Source organism: Heptranchias perlo, chromosome 8, assembly GCF_035084215.1.
Source record: "Heptranchias perlo isolate sHepPer1 chromosome 8, sHepPer1.hap1, whole genome shotgun sequence".
NCBI classification, from domain to species: domain Eukaryota; kingdom Metazoa; phylum Chordata; class Chondrichthyes; order Hexanchiformes; family Hexanchidae; genus Heptranchias; species Heptranchias perlo.
Genome location: NC_090332.1, coordinates 59,449,281 through 59,470,448, shown reverse-complemented (window position 1 = coordinate 59,470,448; position 21,168 = coordinate 59,449,281). Strand labels below are relative to the sequence as shown.

The 21,168-nt window shown below is 44.8% G+C and overlaps 1 protein-coding gene across 1 annotated transcript in view; it reads left to right on the top strand.

The window, feature by feature from the left end:
• Positions 1 to 21,168, top strand: part of tmem181 (transmembrane protein 181) — a 97,785-nt gene that overhangs the window by 35,527 nt on the left and 41,090 nt on the right. Inside the window, exon 5 of the mRNA XM_067989151.1 lies at positions 8,654 to 8,775. Coding sequence (XP_067845252.1) covers positions 8,654 to 8,775 — 122 coding nt within the window. The remainder of the gene's footprint in view (positions 1 to 8,653; positions 8,776 to 21,168) is intronic.

The following is a 21,168-nucleotide window of genomic DNA, read 5'->3' as shown; positions in this document are numbered from 1 at the left end:
CCACCTGTACTTCCCTCAGCAACCTAGGATGCATTTAATCCTGACCGGGTAATTTATCCACTTGAAGTACAGTTAGCCTTTCTAGTACATCCTCTTTATCAGTTTTTAGTCCATCCAGTATCTCAACTACTTCACTTACTGTGACTTTGGCAGCATCTTCTTCCTTGGTAAAGACAGATGCAAAGTACTCAACCATGCCCTCTACCTCCATGCGTGGAACTTTTTGGTCCCTATTCAGTCCCACCCCTCCTCTTACTACCCGTTTACTGTTTTCATGCCTATAGAAGACTTTTGGATTCCCTTTTATGTTAGCCGCCAGTCTCTTCTCATACTCTCTTTGCCCCTCCTTATTTCTTTTTTCGCCTCCCCTCCGAACATTCTGTATTAATCCTGGTTCTCACTTTTATTATCAACCTGACGTCTGTTGCATGCCTCTTTTTTCTGCTTCATCTTACTCTACCTCTTTTGTCATCCAGGGAGCTCTGGTTTTAATTGCCCTACCTTTTCCCTCTTTGGAATGTCTCTAGACTGTACCTGAACCAACTCCTCTTTAAAGGCCACCACTGTTCAATTACAGTTTTGCCTGCCAATCTTTGATTCCAGTTTACCCAGGCCAGATCCATTCTCATCCCATTGAAATTGTGCATCCTCCAATTAAGTCTTTTTACTCTAGATTGCTCCTTGTCCTTTTCCATAGCTAACCTAAACCTTATGATACTATGATCGCTGTTCCCCACTGACACTTGGCCCACCTCATTTCCCAGGACTGATTCAGCAATGTCTCCTTCTCAGTTAGGAACATAGGAACAGGAGTAGGCCATTCAGCCCCTCGTGCCTGCTCCGCCATTTGATCATGGCTGATCTGTGATCTAACTCCATATTCCTGCCTTTGGCCCATATCCCTTAATACCTTTGGTTGCCAAAAAGCTATCTATCTCACATTTAAATTTAGCAATTGAGCTAGTATCAATTGCCGTTTGCGGAAGAGAATTCCAAACTTCTACCACCCTTTGTGTGTAGAAATGTTTTCTAATCTCGCTCCTGAAAGGTCTGGCTCTAATTTTTAGACTGTGCCCCCCACTCCTAAAATCCCCAACCAGCGGAAATAGTTTCTCTCTATCCACCCTATCCGTTCCCCTTAATATCTTATGAACTTCGATCAGATCACCCCTTAACCTTCGAAACTCTAGAGAATACAACCCCAATTTGTGTAATCTCTCCTCGTAACTTAACCCTTGAAGTCTGGGTATCATTCTAGTAAACCTACGCTGCACTCCCTCCAAGGCCAATATGTCCTTCCGAAGGTGCGGTGCCCAGAACTGCTCACAGTACTCCAGGTGCGGTCTAACCAGGGTTTTGTATAGCTGCAGCATAACTTCTGCCCCCTTGTACTCCGGTCCTCCAGATAAAAAGGCCAGCATTCCATTAGCCTTCTTGATTATCTTCTGCACCTGTTCATGACACTTCAATGATCCATGTACCTGAACCCCTAAGTCCCTTTGGACATCCACTGTTTTTAACGTTTTACCATTTAGAAAGTACCCTGTTCTATCCTTTTTTGATCCAAAGTGGATGACCTCACATTTGTCTACATTGAATTCCATTTGCCACAGTTTTGCCCATTCACCTAATCTATCAATATCCCTTTGTAATTTTATGTTTTCATCTACTCTGCTTACAATGCCACCAATCTTTGTGTCATCGGCAAACTTAGATATGAGACTTTCTATGCCTTCATCTAAGTTGTTAATAAATATTGTGAATAATTGAGGCCCGAAGACAGATCGCTGCGGGACTCCACTAGTCACATCCTGCCAATGTGAGTACCTACCCATTATCCCTACTCTGTCGCCTTTCGCTCAGCCAACTTCCTAACCAAGTCCGTACTTTTCCCTCGATTCCATGGGCTTCTATCTTGGCTAACAGTCTCTTATGTGGGACCTTATCAAATGCCTTCTGGAAGTCCACTAGTTTAGTCACCTCTTCAAAAAATTCAATCAGGTTTGTCAGGCACGACCTACCTTTCACAAATCCATGCTGGCTCTCTCTGATTAACTGAAAATTCTCGAGGTGTTCAGTCACCCTATCCTTAATTATAGACTCCAGCTTTTTCCCCACAACTGGTCTATAATTCCCCGCTTTCCCCCTCTCTCCTTTCTTAAAAAGCGGAGTGATGTGCAATTTTCCAATCTCGAGGGACAGTTCCTGAATCTAGAGGACTTTGAAAGATTATAGTTAGGGCATCTGCAATGTGCTCACCTACTTCCTTTAAAACCGTGGGATGGAAACCATCTGGTCCTGTGGATTTGTCACTCTTTAGTGCTATTATTTTCTTCATTACTTATGTTAATTTTATCGAGTCCCTGTCCCCAATTCAGTATTAGTTTTCTTGGGATTTCCGGCATGCTATCCTCTTTTTCTACTGTAAATACTGACGCAAAGTAATTGTTCAACATGTCTGCCATTTCCCCATTGTCAATGACAATATCCCCACTTTCAGTTTTTAAGGGGCCAACACTGCTCCTGACCACCCTCTTTTTCCTAATGTAAACTATAAAAGTTCTTCATATTGGTTTTGATATCCCTTGCGAGTTTCTTTTCATACTCTCTTTTTGTAGCCCTTACTATCTGTTTTGTGACCCTTTGTTGATCTTTGTATCTTTCCCATTCGCCCGGATCTGTGCAATTTTTTGCCTTTTTGTATGCCCTTTCCTTATGTCTTATACTGTCCCTTACTTCTTTAGTTGTCCATGGCTTTTTTTTTGGCAAGTAGAGTTCTTACCCCTCAGGGGTATAAACCGATTCTGTATCATGTTAAATGTTTCTTTAAACATTTCCCACTGATCATCAGTCGTTTTACCCATTAACAGATTTGCCCAGTTTACTGTGGACAGTCTCTGCCTCATCCCATTGAAGTCAGCCTTACCCAAGTCAAGAATCTTAGCAGCTGATTCACTTTTTTTCCCTTTCAAACTCTACATTGAACTCGATCATGTTATGATCACTATTTGATAGATGTTCACGCACAGTTAAGCCATTAACTAAATCTGGTTCATTACTCATTACTAAATCTAGTATGACTTGCCCCCTTGTTGCCTCTAGGACATACTGCTGTAGAAAACTATCCCGGACACACTCAAGAAATTCACTACCTTTCTGACAGTTGCTAGTCTGCTTTTCTCAACCTATGTGAAGGTTAAAGTCTCCCATTAAGACCACTATGCCTTTGCTACATGCTTGTCTAATCTCTGCATTTATACAATCTAGCACTTCAGAGCTGCTGCCAGGGCTCCTATATACAACTCCCACTATAGTCTTCGATCGTTTTCTACTTCTCAATTCAACCCATAAGGTCTCTGTTGGCTGCTTACCTCTCGTTATATCCCCCTTTATCATTGAAGTGATTTCATCTCTAATCACTAAGGCTACTCCTCCCCCTCTTCCATTTTCCCTATCTCTCCTGTAGACCTTTTAACCCGGTATATTTAGTTCCCAATCCTGACCATCCTGCAGCCATGTCTCCATAATAGCTATCATGTCATACCCTCCAATTTGAATCTGAACCTGTAGTTCATTTAATTTATTCCTTCTACTCCGTGCATTTGTATATAGAACTCTTAGTTGGGCCACACACCCTAGCCCGACCTTCAGCTTTGATGCTGGACTAATCGCTTTATGCCTTCTTGTTTTCACTTCATCTGTAGTGCCTAAAGTACACTTTCTTTCCGCTGCTTTACGCTTTTTCCTTTCGCTTGTTCTTGAACAACTGTTTGTACTATTTGTATTGTAAATTTCCCCTGGGTCTTCCCCTCTCTTGCTGCTCTCAACTTTACTCCCTTCTGACTCCCCGCTCAGGTTCCCATCCCCCTGCTACTCTAGTTTAAACCCTCCCCAACAGCACTAGCAAACACCCCCGCGAGGATATTGGTCCCAGTCCTGCTCAGGTGTAACCCGTCCGTTGGGCTGGAAATGTACTGGTCAAGAAAGTTCTCCTGAACTCGCTTCAAAAATTCCTCCCCCTCTTTGCCTTTACACTTTTACTATCCCAGTCTATATTAGGATAGTTGAAGTCCGCCATTATCACTACTCTGTGGTTTTTGCACCTCTAATTTCCCTGCAAATTTGCTCCTCTATACCCTTTCCACTAGTTGATGGCCTATAGACTGCCCCCAGTAGTGTAATGGCAACTTTATAGTTTCTTAACTCTAACCAAATAGATTCTATCCTTGACCCCTCCAGGGCATCCTCTCTCTCCAGCACTGCAATATTCTCCATAATCAATGCTGCCACTCCCCCTCCTTTCTTTCCTTACCTATCTTTCCTGAACACCTTGTATCCAGGAATACTTAGTGCCCAATCCTGCCCTTTTTTGAGCCAGGTCTCAGTGTTTGCCACAACATCATATTCCCACATGGCTAATTGCGCTTGCAGCTCACCAACCTTGTTTACTACCCTTCGTGCATTTACACACATGCACTGTAAACCTATCTTAGACCTGCTTGTATTGTCTCTTAGTCTGATCTCATCTGAAAGCGTACTATTTCTTACTCTAGTGCTATCTGTCTCTCCCAATCCTTTGTGCACCGTGTTTCTCATTTCCAATGCTACATCCTGGTGCCCAACCCCCTGCCAAATTAGTTTAAACCCCCCCCCCCCCCCTTCACAGAACTAGTGAACCTCCCTGCAAGGACATTGGTCCCAGCACTGTTGAGGTGCAACCCATCCGGCCTGTACAGGCCCCACTTCCCCCAGAACTGGTCCCAATGACCCAGGAACCTAAAGCCCTCCCTCCTGTACCATCTCTCCAGCCACGCATTGATCTGCTGTATCCTCCTATTTCTAAATTCGCTAGCACGTGGCACTGGGAGTAATCCAGAGATTACTACCTTTTTGAGGGTCTGCTTATTAATCTCTTTCGTAACTCCCAAAACTCTTCCTGCAGGACCTCATCCCTCTTCCTACCTATGTCGTTGGTACCGTTATGGACCATGACCTCTGGCTGTTCACCCTCCCCCTTCAGAATGTTCGGCAGCCGCTCAGTGACGTCCTTGACGCAGGCACCAGGGAGGCAACGTAGCATCCTGGAATCACGTCTACGGCCGCAGAAACACCTGTCTGTTCCCCTAACTATTGAATCCCCTATCACGATCACTCTCCTGACCTTTCTCCCATCTTCCCCCCCCCCCCCCCCCCCCCTCACCAGATGTATCTGAGCCACCCATGGTGCTGTGGACTTGGCTCTGGCTGCACTCATCAGAGGAAACCTCTCCCTCACCAGTATTCAAAATTGCACCACCTACCTGGTCCTCCTTGTCTGTCTGGTGGTTACCCAGACCCCCTCTACCTGCACTTTCTTAAGCTGTGGGGTGACCACCTCCTGAAATGTGCTATCCACGTAGCTCTTAGCCTCGCAGATGCACTGCAGTGACGCCAGCTGTTGCTCAAGCTCCAAAACCCGGATCACGAACTCCAGCTGATGACACTTCCAGCATCTGTGGTTGTCCAGGACACGGGAAACATCCTGGAGTTCACACATGGCACAGGATGAGCATTCGATGTGACCTAGATGCCCTGCCATGCTTCTATTTATTATATTAACTAAACTTAAGAGATATAAACTTAGACTTAAAAAAAAAAACTCACCAGCAAAAAAGCATTCACCAGCTACTCACCCATCAGCTCCTTCCCTCGTGCTGACGTCACTTTAGGCGTTTTTTCATCTCTCTCTCTCCCCTCGCTCCGTGTTCGTTCTCTTATTGCTGATCACATGCTCCGCTCTCTCACTCCCCCTTTTATTGCTGATCCCGTGCTCCGTGCTCGTTCTCTTATTGCTGATCCTTTTATTGCTGATCCCGTGCTCGATCTCTTATTGCTGATCACACGCTTCACTCTCTCGCTCCTCCTTTTATCGCTGATCCTGCGCTCCGTGCTCGTTCTCTTATTGCAGATCACACGCTCCGCTCTAGGTCTCCCCTCTCGCTTCTCCTTTTATCGCTGATCCCGTGCTCTTTCTCCTCTCTCGCTCTTATTGCTGATTCCACGCTCCGCTCAGGATCTGCAAAATATCCAAAAATGCAAATTGTGCTGTGGGATTGGAGAGCAGCCAATATAAAATCTTTGTTCAAGAATGGAGAGCAGGATAACCCGATAGACTGGTTTGCCCAACATCAGTTGTGGGTAAACTCTTACAATCTTTAATTTGAGGTAAAATTAGTGAACATTTTGAAATGCATGGGTTAATCAAGGACAGCTAGTATGGATTTGTTAAATGCAAATTGCAGATGACATATTTACTAATATTTGATAGTGATTGATGGATAGATAAAGAGAAGGTAGTGTATTTTGATTTTGAAAAGGTATTCCATAAAGTGTCACACAAGAGTCTTGGTAAAATTCAGGCATATGATGTAAGAGAAAATGTAGCAGCATGAATAGAAAGTTGGTTGATAGATAGGAAACACAGTTAGGGTAAATGAATGTTGCTTGGATTGGAGGAGGATTGGACATTATATACCCTAGCAGTCAATACTAGGTCTACTTTTGTTCAGTGTTTATAGATGATTTGGACATGATTATAATGGACACAACCTCAAAATTTGCTCACCACACAAGTATGGTGCTTAGTAATCAGCAAGGAGGACTGTAAAAGACTTCAGGAAGATCAACAGGTTACCAGACAGGTGGTAGATGCATTTTAATGTGTATAAGCGTGATGTAATACATTTTGGGCAGAAAAAATGAGGAATGGAGTATACATGTAATGTAAAACAAGCACTGAAGGTTGTGGAAGATCAGAGAGACCTAGGGGTGCAAATACATAATTTCCTGAAATGGAAGTGCAGGTGGATAAAGTCTTTTTTTTAAAAAAAAGTAACCATAGAATCTTGGGGGTTTATAAATAGGGCCATAGGATGTAAGAGTAAATAATTAATTATTAGTTTGTACAAACTATTGTTTAGGCTGCAGTTAAATTAAATTTGCAGTTTTGGGCACCCCATTATAGAAAGGACACTAAAATCATAGAGCGTACAGTGTAGATTCACCAGGATGATGCCAGAATTGGAAAACTATACTAGTGAAGGGAGACTTGGGATACTGGAACTATTTCCACTGGAGCAGAAAAGGCCAAGAGGAGATTTAATAGTGGTTTCTAAAATTAGGAATGAAAAGGGAAAAACGATGTCCTTTGGTTGGGGAGTCAGTGACAAGAGGTCACCAATTTAAAATGACCATAAGAGAGTGAGGAGAAAGGTTTGGCGAAACTTTATGCCGAGGGGTGTTGGAGCATCGAATGCTTTGCCACAGGGAATGGTTGAGGCAGAGACCATTGCATCTTTTAAGAGAAAATTAGATAAATATTTGAAGTAGAGGACATACAGCGGTATGGAAAGAACACTGGGCAGTGGGATTAGTTTTGGATTGCTGTTGGAGTGGGCATGGACAAAATGGGCTCCTTCTGAACTATAAACTACTACGGTTCTATAAAACGCTGTAGTCTGTTTTGATGCTTGATCGTTCAGCTTTTGAAAAGAATACTTTAAGCTGGGGGTTCAAATGTAACTAAACGGAACTTGCTCATAATGAGTATGCCAAATCTATCTCTGGGCGTAGCTTTCCCTTTGTCACTGAAACAAATTGACTTAACACCAGGTTGTATCTCTTGTCTGTGCTGAGCTAGCTGTTCTCAGCTTGATGGTCAAGATGCAATGATTGGCCTAAACATTAGGGAGGGGAATATGGGTTAAAGTTCCCTTTCCTGACCGCTTTCCATTGATCCCTTTTGGAAATGTGCAGGCTTCAGGTGAGGAGGGGGCGGAAATGGGCTCAGCCAAGGTCACTTGGGTGAATTAATGGAAGATAACCAGGCTTCATGAAACCATACCTAGAAAAGAGTAACAGCTTTAATAATGTTGGAGCAGGGGTATGGAGAAAAGTGACAAGAAAGGGGTGGGGAAATGTAAAACAAAAAGTTTTATTAAGTTTGCACTTGTACGTGACATCTGGTGCAGTCTGGCTGCTGGCGGTGCAGCCGAGGTCGCTCCTCCAGCGACCACTGTTCCTATTTTGGTGCTTTTACAGTGGTTGTGTAACCGTTGGACATTATTTAGACTTCTTGGGCAATTGGTTTTTAGCCAAATGGGAGCCAGTTTTTTTTAAAAATGCAGTATCACCTTCAGAAGGGGCCCTGGATCCATGGAGCCAGAGGCGAATGGGTCAATAAGATGTGTAAAACAGGCTTTATTAGTCAGATGGAGGATAAGAGAAAATGACAACATAAACAGTAGGGAAAAAGTGTTTGAAATATGTAGGGATTTGCTCATGAGAGCTAAAACTGGTCAATTCAAATACTGGAATTTCTAAAACATGCCTGAAAAATCCCACCCAGGATGACACTGTTGTAAGGACCATTTTGAACCCATGCATGGACTCATGTGGATTTGATAGTGATGCCTATTACAAATTATGCATGTAAATGATGATGTATCTAGATAATTCATCAATCACAGTGGTACTTAGTGAGCAATACATGTGAGGGACTTGGCAGACTCATGATTGATAGTGTGTCACCTTCATTTAATTTTAAACCACAGGGTATCTTCTTTGGGATAATGTATAAGAGTGTCTATTAAATCACATTTTTGATTTTCTTCAGGGGTAGAATTCAAGAAAATGTTCCCAATGACTGTTGCAATAAGTGGAGTCATGCAAGACACCAGTGTGCCAAACATCAGGGTTCATGCTCACAACCACACCAGGTCACTTCATTGTGCAAATGTAAGTTTTTGTAACTGTGGCGTATTGTACTTCATTTAAATCCTGCTAAGGGGTAGTTTTATACCCCTTTTCATATTTCCAAAAATGAGAGTTGTGGGGACTGAATGGCTCAGTGAATTAATACAGTGCCCTTTCATCTTGGGGTGGGGTTTGAATCCAGCCTGGGGCTGAAGGTCTCTCTCTGGAAGGATCTCGAAGGATTTGGGCAGCTTCAACCCAGTTTATAAACAAAAAACATTCACATTGGTTCATTAGGGAGTATTCTTTCACGGTTGGGTTAAGGCGCATTGTTGGGACAGGATAGAGCAGAGGGAGCTTTATTTTACATTCAGTGGTGCCTTACAATGCTTGAGGTGCCTGATGCTGGCACTGTGTGTTCAAAGTGAAAAAAATCTTCCCTTACCTTGGTAACCACAAATATTCCTCCCCCACCCCTCCCCCCCCCAAAAAATGATCATACACAGTGTTGTCACTAGGATTTCATTGAAATGGTGAAAAACATTCAGCCGTACAAAATAGCAGAGTTTGTCCTCACAAACGTAGGTTGCATCTGGGAAGGACATTTTGAGTTTTATAATACTAGTGGTGGGAGCAGCTTGAGGGGATGTGTTAAAGGTTTAATGTAAGAAATGTATTGACATAAATGCTTTCCGTTTCCCTAAAGGTTATTCAATGAATAACCTCCTGCAGTGGTCACCTTTGATGTGTCATAGCTTCCATGCTTGACTCTCTCCTATTCCGTCTACAAGCGACCACTCCACTATATTATCTGTAAGTGTGGAGTCAGCTTTTTATGTGAATGATGACAACACCCAGCTTTACCTCTCCACAACAGCCTCAACTCCATTGCTGTAACTACTTGTTTTACTTAAAATCATGATGAGCCAGAACTTTCTCCAACTTAATAATGACAAGACCAAAGCTGTCCATTTCTATTTCTATCAGCAACTCTGTCCCCTTAATGCCCTGCTCAGGCTGAATCTAAACGTGCTCAAACTAAATGCTCTGTTTGATGCTGAGCTGAGCTTCAAACTCCATATCCTATGTATCACCAAAACTACCAATTACCACCTCCGAAGCATTGCATGCCTCTGCCCTTACTTCACCTATTGCATGCCTCTGCCCTTACTTCACCTATTGAAACCTTCATCCACGCCCTTGTCACACAGATTGAACTTCTCCTATGCTCTCCTCGCCAGCCTCCCTAACTCTTGCCTATATAAACTCCAACTCACCCTAAACTCTGGCACCTGCATCTAATTCCGTACTCTTTCCTCGCCTACTACCTTTACCTTCACCAACCTCCAGTGACTTAACTTCCCCTCCCTGTGTATTGACTGCAAAATCTTTAATCTTGTCTGCAAATCCCTCCATTGCTTTGCTCCATTCCATGTCTGCAACCTCCTCCTGCCCCGTGATCCCATTCGCACCCTCTGCTCTTCCGACTACAGTACAATCCCTCATCCCCTCCCGTTCTAACGATCCATGGCAGAGTCTTCAGCTGTCACAGCCCTACTCTCTGGAACTCTCTAACTAAATTCTAAGTTTAAAAATAAATTGATTTTTTTTTAAAGAACTGCTGAGTGCCTTGTGACTGGGCCTCTTTTTTTTTCCACTGATCACAATGCTTGAAACAAAAACGATGATAACAGCCTGTGACACACCAACCTTGGAAAATAGTCCTGACACACACAAAACTACTACTTCCAGTCCACTCGTGCAAATACCACACAAGATCAAGGGCCAATAGCACACAATTCTCCAATGTAAGTGCATAATTGTCCTCAGATGGGTCTAGGAGGACAAGAGGAAAATGCTTGTAAATCAAATTTCAAGTGCTGGGGATAACAATAACATAGTGGTTATGTTATTTGACTAATAATCCAGAGAACAAGTTCAAATCCCACCATGACAGTTGAAAATTTGAATTCAGTTTTAAAAATCTGGAAATAAAAAGCTGGTATCAGTAAAAGTAACCATGAAACTCTCTGATTGTTGTAAAAACTCAACTGGTTCACTAATGTCCTTTTTAAGGAAGGAAACTTACTGTCCTCATCCGGTCTGGCCTATGTGATTCCAGTCTCACACCAGCGTGGTTGATTCTTAACTGCCTTCTGAAGTGGCCCAGCAAGTCACTCAGCTGTGTCAAACAGCTATTAGCGGGTCAGGAGGAAGGCCCAATCCCCTCCGCCTCAGCTCATCTGCTGCTGAAACCCTAAAACATGTCTTTGTTACCTCTAGACCTGACTATTCCAATGCTCTCCTGGCCGGCCTCCCACCTTAAGGTTCACTCGGTTAATCCCGGGGATGAGGGGGTGGACATACGAGGAGAGGTTGAGTAGATTGGGACTCTACTCATTGGAGTTCAGAAGAACGAGAGGCGATCTTATTGAAACATAGAAGATTGTGAAGGGGCTTGATCGGGTGGATGCGGTGAGGATGTTCCCAAGGATGGGTGAAACTAGAACTAGGGGGCATAATCTTAGAATAAGGGGCTGCTCTTTCAAAACTGAGATGAGAAATTTCTTCACTCAGAGGGTAGTCGGTCTGTGGAATTTGCTGCCCCAGGAAGTTGTGGAAGCTACATCATTAAATAAATTTAAAACAGAAATAGACAGTTTCCTAGAAGTAAAGGGAATTAGGGGTGACAGGGAGCGGGCAGGAAATTGGATGTGAATTTAAATTTGAGGTTAGGATCAGATCAGCCATGATCTTATTGAATGGCGGAGCAGGCTCGAGGGGCCGATTTAAAAAAAAATTTTTTTTTTTTATTCGTTCACGGGATGTGGGCGTCGCTGGCAAGGCCGGCATTTATTGCCCATCCCTAATTGCCCTTGAGAAGGTGGTGGTGAGCCGCCGCCTTGAACCGCTGCAGTCCGTGTGGTGATGGTTCTCCCACAGTGCTGTTAGGAAGGGAGTTCCAGGATTTTGACCCAGCGACAATGAAGGAACGGCGATATATTTCCAAGTCGGGATGGTGTGTGACTTGGAGGGGAACGTGCAGGTGGTGGTGTTCCCATGCGCCTGCTGCCCTTGTCCTTCTAGGTGGTAGAGGTCGTGGGTTTGGGAGGTGCTGTGGAAGAAGCCTTGGCCAGTAGCTGCAGTGCATCCTGTGGATGGTGCACACTGCAGCCACAGTGCGCCGGTGGTGAAGGGAGTGCCAATCAAGCGGGCTGCTTTATCTTGGATGGTGTCGAGCTTCTTGAGTGTTGTTGGAGCTGCACTCATCCAGGCAAGTGGAGAGTATTCCATCACACTCCTGACTTGTGCCTTGTAGATGGTGGAAAGGCTTTGGGGAGTCAGGAGGTGAGTCACTCGCCGCAGAATACCCAGCCTCTGACCTGCTCTCGTAGCCGCAGTATTTATATGGCTGGTCCAGTTAAGTTTCTGGTCAATGGTGACCCCCAGGATGTTGATGGTGGGGGATTCGGCGATGGTAATGCCGTTGAATGTCAAGGGGAGGTGGTTAGACTCTCTCTTGTTGGAGATGGTCATTGCCTGGCACTTATCTGGCGCGAATGTTACTTGCCACTTATCAGCCCAAGCCTGGATGTTGTCCAGGTCTTGCTGCATGCGGGCTCGGACTGCTTCATTATCTGAGGGGTTGCGAATGGAACTGAACACCGTGCAGTCATCAGCGAACATCCCCATTTCTGACCTTATGATGGAGGGAAGGTCATTGATGAAGCAGCTGAAGATGGTTGGGCCTAGGACACTGCCCTGAGGAACTCCTGCAGCAATGCCCTGGGGCTGAGATGATTGGCCTCCAACAACCACTACCTTCTTCCTTTGTGCTAGGTATGACTCCAGCCACTGGAGAGTTTTCCCACTGATTCCCATTGACTTCAATTTTACTAGGGCTCCTTGATGCCACACTCGGTCAAATGCTGCCTTGATGTCAAGGGCAGTCACTCTCACCTCACCTCTGGAATTCAGCTCTTTTGTCCATGTTTGGACCAAGGCTGTAATGAGGTCTGAGATTGGCCTACTCCTGCTCCTATTTCTTATGTTCTTATGTTCTTCCACCCTCCACAAACTTAAGCTCATCTAAAACTCTGCTGCCCGTATCCTAACTCACAACAAGTCCCATTCACCCATTGCCCCTGTGCTCGCTTATCTACATTGGCTTTTGGTCCAGCAGTGCCTCGATTTTTAAAATTCTCATCCTTGTTTTCAAATCATAGAAAGATAGAAAATAGGAGCAAGAGTAGGCCATTCGGACCTTCGGGCCTGCTCCGCCATTCAAAATAATCATGGCTGATTGTCTAACTCAGTACCCTGTTCCCACTTTTTCCCCATATCCCTTGATCCCTTTAGCATTAAGAAATATATCTATCTCCTCCTTGAATACATCTAATGACTTGGCCTCCACTGCCTTCTGTGGTAGAGAATTCCATAGGTTCACCACTCTGAGTGAAGAAATTTCTCCTTATCTCTGTTCTAAATGGCATACCCTGTATCCTGAGACCGTGACCCCTGGTTTTGGACTCCCCAGCCATCAGGAACATCCTCCCTGCATCTAGTCTGTCTAGTCCTGTTAGAATTTTATATGTTTCGATGAGATGACCTCTCATTCTTCTAAACTCTAGTGAATATAGGCCTAGTCGACCCAATCTCTCCTCATATGTCAGTCCTGCCATCCCAGGAATCAGTCTGGTAAACCTTTGTTGCATTCCCTCCATGGCAAGGACATCCTTCCTCAGATGATGAGACCAAAACTGCACACAATACTCCAGATGTGGTCTCACCAAGGCCTGCAGTAAGACATCCCTGCTCCTGTACTCAAATCCTCTTGCAATGAAGGCCAACATACCATTCACCTTCCTAACTGCTTGCTGCATCTGAGTGCTCGCTTTCAGCGACTGGTGTACAAGGACACCCAGGTCTCGTTGCACCTCCCCTTTTCCCAATCTATCAGCATTCAGATAATCTGCCTTTCTGTTTTTACAACCAAAGTGGGATCACCTCACATTTATCCACGTTATACAGCATCTGCTATGTTCTTGCCCACTCACCCAACTTGTCTAAATCACATTGGAGCCTCGTTGCATCCTCCTCACAGCACACTTCCACCCCAGCTTTGTGTCGTCTGCAAACTTGGAAATGTTACATTTAGTTCCCTCATCCAAATCATTGATATATATTGTGAATAGCTGGAGCCCAAGCACTGATCCATGCAGTACCCCACTAGTCACTGCCTGCCACCTGGAAAAAGACCCATTTATTCCTATTCTGTTTCCTGTCTGTCAACCAATTCTCAATCCATGCCAGTATATTCCCCCCAATCCCATGTGCTTTAATTTTGCACACTAACCTCTTGTGTGGGACCTTATCAAAAGCCTTCTGAAAATCCAGGTACACCACATCCACTGATTCTCCCCTATCTTACTAGTTACATCCTCTTAAAAACTCCAGTAGATTTGTTAAGCATGATTTCCCTTTCATAAACCCATGCTGACTTTGTCCAATCCTGTTAATGCCTTCCAAGTGTTCTGTTATCTTTTATAATAGACTCTAGCATTTTCCCCACTACTGATCCCTCCATGGCCTATCCCCTCCCTATCTCTGTAACATCCTCCAGCTCGACAATCCTCCACCATCTCTGCACTCCTCCAATTCTTGCCTCTTGCATATCCCCGATTTTAATCACTCTACTGTTGGTGGCTGTGCTTCAGTTGCCTAATCCCTAAGTTCTGGAATTCCCTCCCTAAATCCCTCTGCCTCTCTACGCCTCTCTCCTCCTTTAAGACCACTCCTTAAAACCTACTTCTTTGACCAAGCTTTTGGTCACCTGTCCTAATATCTCCTCATGTGGCTCGGTGTCAAATTTTGTTTGATAATGCTTCTGTGAAGCATCTTGGGACGTTTTACTACATTAAAGGCGCTATATAAATGGAAGTAGTTGTTGTTGTAGGGATGGGCAATAAATGCTGGCCTTGCCAGTGATGCTCTCATCCCGGGAATGAATAAAGAATAATAAAGCCCCAAGGTATGGTACTCTTAATCCCCAAATTAAAACTGAATCCAGTTTCAACCCTGGTATAATGTAACAATGCAAAAATCACTAAAAGTAGTGATATAGGTTAATAAAGCCATGAGAAAAAGGCAACCAAAGCACTGGGGTTCATTTCTAGAGGACTAGAATTGAAAAGCAGAGAAGTTATGTTAAACTTAAACATAACCTTGGTTAGACCACACTTGGAGTACTGTGCACAGTTCTGGTCTCCATATTATAAAAAGGATATAGAGGCAAAAGGTGCAAAAAAGATTTACAAGGATGATACTGAGAAGTTATACCTATTAGGAAAGATTGAAGAGGCTGGGGCTCTAGAAAAGAGAATCCAGTCAGGACTGTTGTGTTGGAACCCTCTATCCAACATGGAAACAAATGGGTCCCTAATTTGGCACTAGTTGGTAATATCTCTGAGAGGCCACAGGATGGTTTGTGTCCCAGACTGCTGCAGTAAGGGGTGCTTTTCTGAAGTTGGGCCTGAGGCACATTTTGCCACTGTTTCTCTGCCCCGCGGTCGATTTTTGCGTGCCTCCTGGCTCTTCGTTCCCACGGAATTACCTCCAGCAGTACGTCCACTGATACTCTACTCTTCAAATAGTTTCTGGATTCACTACCCCTTCACACCTGTCTTTGAACTTAAATATCCACACTATCAACGTCAACCTTATCCCACCAAGTGACCTCTGACTTTAACTTTGAACTCTCTCCTATTGTCTCCTCTCTCTTCCCTGTTTATTACCAGGACCTAATCTTGCTATGTAACCATGCCTATGTACCTTGAGTTTCCGTGTCCATTTGCGTGTGTGTTTTGGCTGCCGCTCCAGACCCATGGGCTTCTGTTTCCCTTTTTCTCTTCTTTTCGGTTTACCCCTCCTAGGCCCCTCACTCCTGTTGTCTTGCTTCCTTTCATTTTTCCCTCTCGAGTACTCTGCCCTCTCAAATCCCTACCCCAACCCTTCAGCATTCCTTGACTTTCCAACTCTCCTGCTGCTGCCCCAGGCTTGATTCCCTCTTAGATAAGCCTGCAGCTTCCCTCTGCCTCTCTTTGCATCCTCTGAAGGGCCCATCAAGGCACTCGTCGCTGTCTTTTTATGAGCAGCAACCTCAACTGCCCCACATTGCGCTCTCACTGACCTTCCCGCCCAGCGCAGCCGCTGGGGGCTAATCTTGCCAATCTCCTGACCTTTCCACTCACCTCTCCCAGCGCTGACCCTGTAGACTCTGCCGGCGGATCAGCTGTCACCGCTGCTCTCAGCATCTAGCTCCAGAATGACCGTTCACTTGTGGACAAGGCCCTTGCTATCCATTGTGGATGGTTGCATCGACATCATGGCCTTGACAGAAACCTGGCTGACGGGTGATGATACCTTTTACCCTTAATGAAGCCTCCTCGCCTGGGTATATCTTCTACCACTTGCCCCGCCCAGACCACTGCAGTGACGGTGTGGCCCTTATCACCTTGGTCTGTCCTCCTACTCTTCTGGCACCTTCTCCTTTTGAACATCTCACCTTGTTCCACCCCTCTCACCTCTCCTTTAAAATCCTCATTCTCTATCACCCACCCAAGTACCATGCCAAGTTTCTCACTGAGATATCTTCACTGCTTTCCTCCCTCAGCCTCTGCACCAAGTGACTTCCCATCCTCGGTGATTTCAGCGTCCATTTCAACTCATCATGCTCTCTCCTTTGAGTTCACTGCCCTCCTATCCTCCTTTAATCTCTCCCACCATATAAACTCCCCTACACATATTCGCGGCCAACCCCTTGACCTTGCCATCTCTCGTGGCCTCTCTACTCCTATCATGTCAATCACTGATGAGGCCATCTCTGATCATTTCCTTGTATCCCCTTCCCCCTCCCGATCCCACTTCCTCCTGTGTTCACCCCTGGAAAAAACTCTTCCTCCAAGTCACTCACAACAGCACTTTCAAATTCCCAACTGTCTATCCTTTGGCCCTCCATTCACCACGATATTTCTGCAGTTACCGATCTGCTCAATCACACCCTCACCTCCATCTTTGATGCCCTTGGCTCCATTAAAACCATTACTCTTTCTCACCCTGGTCATTCTCCCTGGTATGGCCCCCATCTTTGCTCCCTTAAGTCCAAGGTACGCAGACTTGAACGTTTATGGTGGACAACTGGTTTAGACATGCATCGTCAGATCTGGCTGGATCGCACAAAGCCCTATCTGGTCCTGTTCTCTGCCAAAACTGGTCACTATTCCAGGATCATCCTGGAATGCAAAGGTAACCCCCGGCCTCTCTCCTCCACTACAAACCATCATCTTAAACCCCTCTTCCCTACCTTCTCCACTCTCACCTCCAACAACGAGTGCGAGGAGCTCATGGACTTAGTTGTCACTAAGATTGAGACTATCCGTTCAGCTCCTCTGCTGCTTCCCTCCCTTCCCCTAGCCCACCAAGCCAAACTACCCCTATGGTTCCCCTCCTGCCCTAGCCTTAAACTTGCATCTTTCTCAAGTTTCTCTCCTATGTTCCCTCATGCCCTCTCCGAACTCATCTTGGCCCTGAGACCCATCTCCTGCCACCATAGAAACATAGAAAATAGGAGCAGGAGTTGGCCATTTGGCCCTTCGAGCCCGCCCCGCCATTCAACATGATCATGGCTGATTCTCTATCTCAATACCATATTTCCGCTCTCGCCCCATACCCCTTGATGCCTTTTGTGTCTAGAAATCTATCTAGCTCCTTCTTAAATATATTCAGTGACTTGGCCTCCACAGCCTTCGGTGGTAGAGAATTCCACAGGTTCACCACCTTCTGAGTGAAGAAATTTCTCCTCATCTCAGTCTTAAATGTCCTACTCCGAATCCTGTGTCTGTGACCCCTCGTTCTGGACCCCCAGCCAGAGGAAACATCCTCCCTGCATCCAGTCTGTCTAGCCCTATCAGAATTTTATACGTTTCAATTAGATCTCCTGTCATTCTTCTAAACTCGAGTGAATACAGGCTCAGTCGACCCAATCTCTCCTCGTACGACGTTCCTGCCATCCCAGGAATCAGTCTGGTGAACCTTCGCTGCATTCTCTCTATGGCAAGTATATCCTTTCTTAGGTAAGGAGACCTAAACTGCACACAATACTCCAGATGTGGTCTCACCAAGGCCCTGTATAACTGCAGTAAGACATCCTTGCTCCTGTACTCAAATCCTCTTGCAATGAAGGCCAACATACCATTTGCCTTCCTAACTGCTTACTGCACCTGCATGTTTGCTTTCAGTGACTGGTGTACAAGGACACCCAGGTCCCTTTGTACATCAACATTTCCCAATTTTTTTTTTATTCGTTCATGGGATGTTGGCGTCGCTGGCAAGGCCAGCATTTATTGCCCATCCCTAATTGCCCTTGAGAAGGTGGAGGTGAGCTGCCTTCTTGAACCACTGCAGTCCATGTGGTGAAGGTTCTCCCACAGTGCTGTTAGGTAGGGAGTTCCAGGATTTTGACCCAGCGATGATGAAGGAACGGCGATATATTTCCAAGTCAGGATGGTGTGTGACTTGGAGGGGAACGTGCAGGTGGTGTTGTTCCCATGTCCTATCTATCACCATTTAAATAATTCCCACCAAACTGCTGACCACCCACCTTCCCTTTCTGGCCTCTGTGTTAGCTGATATTGTTAATGGTTCCCTCTCCTCAGGTACTATCCCCCTCCCCTTCAAATTTGCCATCATCACCCCCAATCCTCAAAAATCCCACCCTTGACCCCTCTGTCCTTGCAAACTACCACCCCATCTCTAACCTCCCTTTCCTCTTCAAAGTTCTTGAATGTGTTGTCGCCTCACAAATCTGTGCCCATCTTTCTCGCAACTTTATGTTTGCATCCCTCCAATCAGGTTTCCGCCCCTGTCATGGGACTGAAATGATCCTTATCAAAGTCACAAATGACATCCTATGTGACTGTGACTATGGTAAGCTATCCCTCCTCATACTTCTCTACCTGTCTGCAGCCTTGGCATGGTTGACACGCCATCGTCCAGCTAGGTGGGACAGTGCTCGCCTGCTTCCATTCTTATCTATCCAGTCGTAGCCAGAGAATCAACTGCAATAGCTTCTCTTCCTGCTCCTGCAGCATTACCTCTGGTGTACCCCTAGCATCAATCCTTGGCTCTTCCTATTTCTCATCTACATGTGGCCCCTTGGTGACATCATCCGAAAACACAACGTCAGATTCCACATGTACGCTGATGACACCCAGCTCTACCTCACCATTACTTCCATGAACAAAAATTTCCTCCAACTAAATATTGGGAAGACTGAAGCCATTGTTTTTGGTCTTTGCCACAAATTCTGTTCCCTAGCCACCGACTCCATCCTTCTTCCTGGCCACTGCCTGAGGCTGAACCAGATTGTTCGCAACCTTGGCATCCGATTTGACCATGTGATGAACTTCCGACGACATGTTGGCTGCTCACCAAGACTGCCTACTTCCACCTTCGCAACATTGCGTGTCTCCACCCCTGCCGTAGCTCATCTGCTGCTGAAACCCTCATTCATGCCTTTGTTACCTCTAGACTTGACTATTCTAATGCTCTCCTGGCCGGTCTCCCATCTCCCACCTTCCATAAACTTGAGCTGATCCAAAACTCTGCTGTCAGTATCCTAACTTGCACCAAATCCTGTTCACCCATCACCCGCCGTGCTCGCTGACCTACATTGGCTCCAGGTCTGGGAACACCTCATTTTTTAAGATTCTCATCCTTGTTTTCAAATCTTTCCATGGCCTCGCTTCTCCCTATTTCTGTAACCTCCTCCAGCCCTACAACCCTCCGCGATCTCTCCATTTCTTGCCTCTTGTGCATTCCCTATTTTAATCGCTCCACCATTGGCAGCTGTGCCTTCAGCTGCCTAGGTCCTAAGCTTTAGAATTCCCTCCCTAAACCTCTCCACCTCTCTACCCCTCTCCTCTTCTTTAAGACGCTCCTTTAAACCTGCCTCTTTGACCAAGCTTTTGGTCACCTGTCCTAATATCTCCTTGTGGCTCGGTGTCAAATTTTGTTTGATAATCGCTCCTGTGAAGCGCCTTACAATGTTTTACTACGTTAAAGGCGCTATATAAATGTTAGTTGTTATTGTTGCGGCAGAGTAGAGGGCGCTTTGCTCTGCATTTGCTGTGCTGTCTCTAGCCTGGGAGTGCCAATACCCACTAATATCTTTTAAATTTAGAATTTGTCTTAAAATCTGAGTTTCTCCTCTTTTTGTACATTTTTAAAAAAGAAGTGCTTAAAATATGTAAAGTTCAGGAGAACAATTAAACCTGGATAACCCTTCCCTAAATGCATTGTTTTAGTATTCTGTTTGGACAGCAACATCAAGTGGAAAGAATCAGTTACTACAACAATAAGTGGCAGTCAGATTGATTTGCAGCCACCACTTGTCATCCAAAAAATTGCCATGTTCATCTGCACAGGACAAGCAATTCTTCATGAGCAATGAAGAAAGTCTTTTATGTAATGCACTCCTTGCCTTAGAGCTAATTCAATTGAAATGCAGTCTGTTCTGTCTCTATAAACCAGAAGGCTGAAATTGCAAAGTGTTCTGTTCAAACTTGTGCTTAGTAAGGTATAGTTTTTACGAGCTCTTGTAGAAAAGATTGATTTTCGATTAGTGTTTATTTTCTAGTGAAATAAATTTGGTTCAGAGTTTGCGCCTCTCCAAGCAACACTCATAAGAGATGAAAATACAGCCTAGAGATTTCAAACATTTGACACAGTACACTTGGTGCTAATAAAAAAGCTGGTTTACTTAACATTGCATGCAGCTATAGATATGATAAAGCATAGCAGTAAAGCCCAGCTTTCAAAATTTTTAAAGACTGTTTTGTGAATTTTGCATTCATCAAGGTGAAGGACATTGATGCTGGGGAATGGCAGACTTTCCATTTTGGGCACTGGTGACAGCACAATGCACTCCATATCAGATATAATGAGCAAGGATTAATTAACAATGTCCTAGTTAAGGATCCCCTGGGAATGAGTGACCATAACATGGTTACATTCCATATCCAACTAGAGGGTGAGAAGGTTGGTTCTCAAACAAGCGTACTAAGCTCGAATAAAGGAGACTATGATGGCATGAGAGCGGAATTGATTAAAGTGGACTGGGAAAATAGATTAAAGGGTAAGACGGTACATGAGCAGTGGTGTTCATTTAAGGAGTTATTTTACAACTTTCAAAAAAAAAATATTCCACTGAGGAAAAAAGGGTGTAAAAGAAATGACAGCCATCCATGGCAAAGTAAAGAAATTAAGGATAGTATCCGACTAAAAATAAGGACATATAAGGTAGCCAAACTTAGTGGGAGGATAGAAGATTGGGAAGTCTTCAAAAGACAGCAAAAAGTAACGAAAGGATTGATTAAG